The following is a 7,590-nucleotide window of genomic DNA, read 5'->3' on the forward strand; positions in this document are numbered from 1 at the left end:
CACTTTTATTTCTGTAGCTGCTGCAAAAAGATTTTTCTTGATCAAACTCATTTAGAATATAAAAGGTGACTGAAGACATGATTAGTTGTAGTTGAAACCAACTGCAATTGTGTGTGTGTTTTTTATTTTTATTTTTTTTATGAATTTATGACATTAAATGGGAGAAAACCTTTCCTGTTTTAGGTCTGTTAGGATTTCATAAAATGTTTCTAATTGATAAATGCAAGAATAGTGATTTTTCTAATTCAGACGTTTGCATACACTAGGATTTCATTACATTCAAACAATTTCCACAGGTAATGATGTCATGGCTCTGTAAGCTTCTGATTGGTTAAATCCCAACATTAGAGGCAAGTCGAGAATCATTTGTGGATTTTAATTTTTTTTGTCTTTCTTTTTTTCATTAATAAAATGCCTCCAACACACTGAGTCCTTGTCTAACGTCACAGAGAGCTCAAAAAGAGACGTCAGGATGAGAATTCGGTTTCATCACTAGGTGTAATTTTCTGATGTCTGATGGTGCGACGTTTATTTTTCCAAACTGATAGGCAGGCATCATACGTTTAGGAAGCAGACGGGTTCTGTTTCCCAGAGATGGATGTCCTTAAGCGAATGACGTTGTTCCATTTGATTGCCTTTTTGTTTTGTGCCATGTACCGGCTTAATTTCAGATTTTGAAAGACCAACCTTTATTGTTGTGAATAAACGCAACAAAATAAAATTATACGATTGTCAAAAAAAACAACCCACCTGTGGTAGTTTCTAAATATAATATAAATATTAACTTCCTTACTACTGTTAAGGCTGCAGTCATTAGCCAGCATCTCCCAGAAGCTCTCCAGTGGGAAGTAGCTATACAGCCACCAAGTCTGACGGTATCAGTGGATAAAAAATGTGTTGATGTTATTTTTTTCTTTTCAAATGAAGCTTTTTTTTCTATATGAAACATCACTCAGACTCCAATAACTAAAACGGGGAAAATTTAAGTAAATTATTCCTTTCTGTGCCAAATGACTCCCAGACCAGGATTTGGGTCCGCGTCCACTCTTGAATTATATCTTACTGCAAGTTGTATTGTCCTACATTGCATTGTATTTTATCAAATGGTATCCTATCGTATCCCATAGATTCATATTTTATTACATTGCATTCTATCCTTTTGTATCATGATATGGCATATTTCTTCTCATGTATGACTCTAAATGAAACACGCTGCACCATACTCATTTGGGCATGTCTAAAATACTAATTTCCTGTAGTTCAATATATTTCTCTCTCCGTGTCTCCTGACGTTGTGATTTTTGGTTTCTTCCTCCAGATTGATCAGCCAATCGATGGGGATTTTTACAGGAGCTCCGCCCGCCAGCGCCACCAGCCCTCCTCCCCCCTCCCGCTGCAGCCTGTCGCTCGCCCCCACCCACACCATCATCCAGCCCTCCATCCAGCCTCCCAGACACAAAATGACTCTGGAACTCACCGAATGGTCTTCTATATGGATTTTTACTGCTTGTAATAGACAGTAAAGGAAAACAACGGAGGAAACCTCAATGACAAAAAAGCCATAAACACCCTGTGCACCCACACACACACACATTCACACACTCACAAACAAACACACTCATACACGACCCATTCTAACACCGGCTTACCAACAAACCAAATACATTTTCAAGCAGTTTCGCACACACCGTCACAGCAAACACAAAGAAGGAAACGCACAAAGCTGCTCTTTGGAATGTACCACTCACTCTTCCTGTGAAATACAACTGCTCACCTATTTTTTGGGGGATTTTCTACAAGCCTCGGAAAGCTGATTTGCATTTTTTTTTTTTTTTTACTGTGGGTGGAAAACAACAAGGATTAAATTTGAAGTTGCAGTGGGTTCTGGAGGACAACTTGTTTGGGCCACAAGTGATTGCAGATTTCTTTTGGGCTTTTTCCTCTTTTAGATCTGAACATTTTTAATCGTTAGATTGAGAAGTTATAGCTTATCCTATAAAAAACATTTGTAGGCATTTTGTTTTAACTGATTTTGTTAAGTGAAAACTGAAATACGTACAGGCCAGTCTTTTACATCCAATGGTTGCAGTTTGTAGCTTGTAAAAATTCAATTAAATTGCTTCAAGGAAGTTACTGCTGGTTTTAAATAAGCTACAACAAACTTAATACAAGTAAGTTTGTGGAAGTAAGTGTTTACCTTTCAGGCTTTTTGGGTTAGAGCGGGAGTTATTTTTGCCGCGTGCATGCCCTCCGCCATGCCTCCGCAGAACACAGAGGCTGACGCTATGCAGGTCGGATCTCTGGTTGGCGGGATCTGCGGCAAGAAATCCTCGGCCTCGGGCCCGGAGGATGAGAAAGGGGCAGCAGGCGGCGAGGCGGATGGATTGGGGGGCCCGGGAGGAGGCCGAGGAGGGGAGGAGTCGGCCAGCGAGGGATCCATCGAGGGGATTCCACTGAAGCGATGGGTGATGCACGGCGCCGTGATGTTCGGCAGAGAGTTCTGCTACGCCATGGAGACGGCACTGGTGACACCTGTGCTTCTGCAGATAGGTGAGTCACTGTCATTTTTGCTTTTAATTTTGTACTTTTTCTGTCTAAAATATAATCTCTCAGCTCTTATTCTTGTAATGAAGTCACTATGCAGAACTTGATGGAAAAGAAACTGTCACACTTCTGTACTTGAACTGTCATAGATTTCGCAAACAGGCACCCAATAGCTTTTGTTAGAGGAAAAAAATATATTTGGAGTCACAATTGCACTGTTTTCTGTGTATAAAGTCATGTTTTAACTATTTTTCCTTAAAACAGCATGAGTAACTTTTAGGAACTAGGGGTTGCGAGACCTGTTCCAGGTTTAGCGTCCCTGTAGGCTACTAGCAACACTGCACTGTCGCAAAATCAAACAGTTTTCCTCTGTGTTTTGGAATTTGAAAGCAGACCAGTTTGGTCCAGGAGTTTGATAAGTAATTGAGTTAGTTGTAAAGACAAGGCCACATTCACCCCTCTAGTTTGAATCCTACATCACAGAACCAAAAATATGTCTGATCAGGTAAGTGTCATATCTCTTTTCTGCTAACAAGAAGTTAGTATGTGATATAGCATGGTAGCTTGGCATTTAGCTCGTACAAAACTGAAAAATATGGACTCAGACATATTCTGTATACAACAACTAATAACATAACTTACCAGTATAACAATAACAATGCAAAAAGAGAATAGGTCTTGCATCCTGATTACTCTTTAATCAAACACCAACGAGCTAATTTTTTGGCAGAATTCGCTCTTGTTTTTCCTCCCGAGCGATCCGTGTCCCGCTATTTGCTTTTGGCCTCCTCAGATATAGGTTTCCTCTTTTTGCTTCCCTCGGCCATGACAAACTTTGACTCGAGGCTGAGAAAAGTAGAAGCACATAAGGTTAGCTCGCATGCTAACCTTACTCCCAGTCACATGACCCATTCAGCAAGGAATCCGTCCCTCTAAAGTTACATAGGCGAGTTTTTGAGAAGGGCAGCCAGCACGGAGCATCGATATGCGGCAAGTGCTGTATATTGACCTGAAAAATAATTATCTCAATAATATATCTCAAATTAGGCTAGTACTTGGATCACAACTTACACAGTGCTGCTTTAAGTTAGACAAAAATTATTTGTTTCCTTTGGCTCCCCCTACAGGCTTGATATGAAACTCTAATATTTCTGTACACAAAAACCCACTGGCTCTAGTTGCAATTATTTAGGTTCATTGTCACATGATTTTCTGCGTATAACTCCATGTTTTAGCTCTTTTTCCTACAAGTGTAACTCACACCGAAAAATCAACCTTTTATAACAGATAAACTGTATAAATTTGGGGCTAAGGGTGTTACTTTAATGTGCAATTTTTGAACATGTTTAGTTCTGCAATATTTGTCTTAAAACCATCTTAGTGCTGCCCTCTTAGCATTAAGCGCAGTGGCTATTGCAGTTGGATTATTGGTTCAAACCGTACTTGCTTTCGTTACCATAACCCTGCTATAGGGGGTACAAGCAGACACTTGTACCGGTGATTGGGAATGGAGCACCTCCAGTTTTCCTCATCTGATGTCCATACGCTAGTATTACTTTTATATTTGTGAGTTTAGGTTAAAAATGGCTAACTACTGTTGATTTGGGGCAGCTGTGATAACTACTGCATGGTTACCAAAGGGAAAAATAATACAGAAAGTGCAAACATAATTGAGAGACAAAGTCCTATTTGCAATAATAAATATTTATAGTATTCTGACACCCTCTATAACATTTATGAAAAATCATAGCTACAGATGGTGTGAAGATTTATAATAAATATGAGGGTGAGAAAGTGATAAAGAATTAATTAGGATGAGGGTAGGTAAAAGACTAAGTCAGTCTCAATCTGATTTGTTTAATTAAGAGTTCCTTTGCTGCTTTAGTGCCTACCCTCTCTAAATTCCTTCTCCTCCCTCAGTGACCCTGTATGATCTCCTAACTTACATAACCAAGAAGCCATTTATAGGGAGGTCACCCAGGCCACCGTAAGTCCTGTCTGCCTCACCCTGGATGAGCCAACAGAAGGAACCAGGCTTAAAAATGCCCAGTTGTTGTTGTTGTTGTTGTGGCTGAAGGAAAGTTATTGAGTTGCCATCAGATTTCCTTGATGCATTAGATTTGCATAAAATTATCACCTGAGATGTGAATGTAGTAAAGGCATTTCTCTGTTTGTGGTGTTAAATGGAAACTTATTTGCTCTGTTCGTTTTAGTGGAACCCTGTTTCAGGTCAGCCATCTGTGGATTCAGACAGGAGAGGAGCTGCATGCTTTTGTTCTAATTTTAGCCCTGATTTAGCTGCCTTAGCCTATTTTTTTCAGATCGGTACACGCGTAAACCCTTGTTGATAAAATTTGAAACGCCTCTGAGGTACAGATTGTACAGATTAATTCCCTGAAATAAATGAAACTGAATCAGACATAGATTGACTCCATTTAAGATTTATCACTGTAGAGAGACATGGAGCTAAGCTGTTTTTCTCATGCCAGGCTCCTCATTGATTATATTTGTAGATTGTAAATGGCTTGAACCTTTACACTGCAATCAGTCATTCACACCCTGATGGTGGTGAGCTATGTTAGTAGCCACAGCTGCCCTGTGGAAGTTGTTGCGTGATGCAGCTTGAAAGAGGGCGTAGCCCATTTACCAGGTACAGAAGTGTGTGTCAAGTTAATAATAGCTAGCGTTAGCTTATTTTGACCTTGAGGTTTTCTCCCAGATGGGAACATTACTGACTGTTTTATGTTACTCTCAATCATCAACGCATTTAAAATAAACAACGCTTAGCCTGACAGGGGGGGGCCAGCAAAGCCTGGTGGTCTGCCAGGCTTATAATAAGGTGAAGGAAACCCTGCTGTTAAATCCCAAATTTGTTAGCAAGAAGCAGCAAATTCTGCTGCAGTAGCTGTTCATTTAGCTTTTGTGTATTAATAGAATATGATTAAAATTTAGAAAAAATTATTGCTCTATTTTAGGGCTATTTACTTTAAAGGTTATCTTAAATGACTGAGTTTAATTATTAGCTAGCTTGTAGAATTTAGTTTCAGGACTTGATTAAGGTCCTGTTTACATGACAACATGTTCTGGTGAAAACAGAAACGTTTATTTGTGTTTGCACTGTTTACCTACACGACAATGGCAAATGTTTTTTCTTACAGCAGCTCACTATCAAAACAGATTCCAGAGTGTCACGTTTTGAAAACTTCCTGGTTTCTGTTGTTGCGTAAACAGGAAAAGACTAAACTTTTTTTTTCAGGCAATCCCTGTCTAATGCGCAGTATGACAGTGAGCAGTAGAAATGAATGAACAGGTACAACATTACAGCTGCCTGCAATTTTAAAAAACCATAGAAGAAGAAAAAAATGGTGTATAGCAGAATACTGTTTTGGCTGCTGACTCTTCTGAATATAACCACTGCTGGGCACGAATGTAATATAAAGTTACCTTAATTAGCAGTTGAACCTCATCGTCTGTCCATCGGAAAACTATTCTCTGAAACCTAACATGTGCATGCGTACTGCCTCATAGCTGTCACAACTAATAAACCTTTGAGGTGGCAAAGAACATAGCACCACTAGTGGCGTGGCATGGGAATTGCAGTGTTTTTTAAGTCTCTAATGCTGCTGTGTAAACGGAGAACATAATTAGTAGGGGTGTAAATCACCGGCTTTATCGCGATATGATGTTATTTTGACTTATTTGGATGACAATATCATATCTGCAGATATCACAGTCTGTTACGATTTCTGATTGATACGATCGATATGATGCAATATCATCTGCCCATCTAACAATATTATTTACATTGATAGTAACTCACAAAAAACAAATATGATTTGACAATTTTATTTCTTTGACATTTTTATCAAAAACAACATTCTCCTAATAAAAAAAAAATGGATCACCTGTTCACTTTAGTCTGATTCTTGTGAATTTCAAAATAAAGGTGCTTATTAAAAATGACGACACGGATCTGTGTTTTTGTTTTGTGTCGCTGTAATTGGATCATTAGTTATTTAATCACTATATCAATGTGGGTCGACGTATTGTTACACCCCTAGTGATTAAAAAGCTGTTGTGTTAACAGAAACAGAACAAAAGTCATGTTTTCAGTTAATTGATGTTATGTAAACAGGGCCTAAGTCAGACTGTATGAAAGGTTTTGTTAACTGGTGTCAGATAAAGTATTTATTTTTAAGTTAATGGGATTTTTCAGTGCTTCTAAGGCTACATTCACCCATATCCGCCTTTTTCATGGCAGTGTGAACAGCCCAATTCTGACCTTTTTACCCCCCAAAAAATCCGATTTGTGCCACTTCGTTATGTAGTACTAATTTGGTTACGTATCGGACATGACTGTCTGCAGGCTGAACAGTCATGTCGCATTTTATCCCTCTTTCAAGTCACTCTTCTTCCTCCAACTACACATTCACACAAAGCAGTAGCAGGTAGCGCTCCATAAAAGACAATTTTCAATAGCTGTGCTGCTTTTTTCTTTCCTTATTCTGTTTTGCTATGATGTTGTCTCAATTTTGTCGGCTCCCATTGTTCAGCAGCTTTCTATTAATAAAAAGGAAGAGAGATGCCGGCCGATATCCACGTTTTTTATTTATTTTTGAACGAAACTTTATTGAACACTTCTAGAAGCAATTACATTCATCATCACTTCCATAAACAGCACGCTGCTATGTGAGGCCTTCTGTTATCTGCACATGTGGGTCGCTTTGCAGTCTTGAACCGTTCAGACAGCAGTATGAAGGCGGTCGTATTTAATAGTAATATGAATGGCCACCTCAACAAAAAAAAAAATAAATTAATTCATCAGATTTCAGCAAAAAATTGTAATTAAGCATCAAGACCCGCAGTGTGAACGTAGCCTAAATCAGAGGTTTCTGCAACAGATGGCAGTCAAATCCAAGCCAGTTTGGCGAATAAAGGAATAATTTCCAACGAGGACTCAAGCTAACAGCTACTCATAACAAGAGCTGCTATAGGAAATTTATTTTTCTGCACTTTCCAGTGATACCAGTCATTTAAATATTTACT

General features: G+C 38.9%; 1 protein-coding gene across 3 annotated transcripts in view; it reads left to right on the plus strand.

Moving 5' to 3' along the window:
- LOC105935092 (solute carrier family 45 member 4) overlaps positions 1 to 7,590 on the plus strand; it is a 62,508-nt gene that overhangs the window by 21,388 nt on the left and 33,530 nt on the right. For all 3 annotated transcript variants that reach the window (XM_021322939.2, XM_012875333.3, XM_021322940.2), the window contains one exon: positions 1,319 to 2,550. In XM_021322939.2, coding sequence (XP_021178614.2) covers positions 2,244 to 2,550 — 307 coding nt within the window. In that variant the 5' untranslated portion in view covers positions 1,319 to 2,243. The remainder of the gene's footprint in view (positions 1 to 1,318; positions 2,551 to 7,590) is intronic.

The sequence above is a fragment of the Fundulus heteroclitus genome, chromosome 13 (genome assembly GCF_011125445.2).
Source record: "Fundulus heteroclitus isolate FHET01 chromosome 13, MU-UCD_Fhet_4.1, whole genome shotgun sequence".
NCBI lineage: Eukaryota > Metazoa > Chordata > Actinopteri > Cyprinodontiformes > Fundulidae > Fundulus > Fundulus heteroclitus.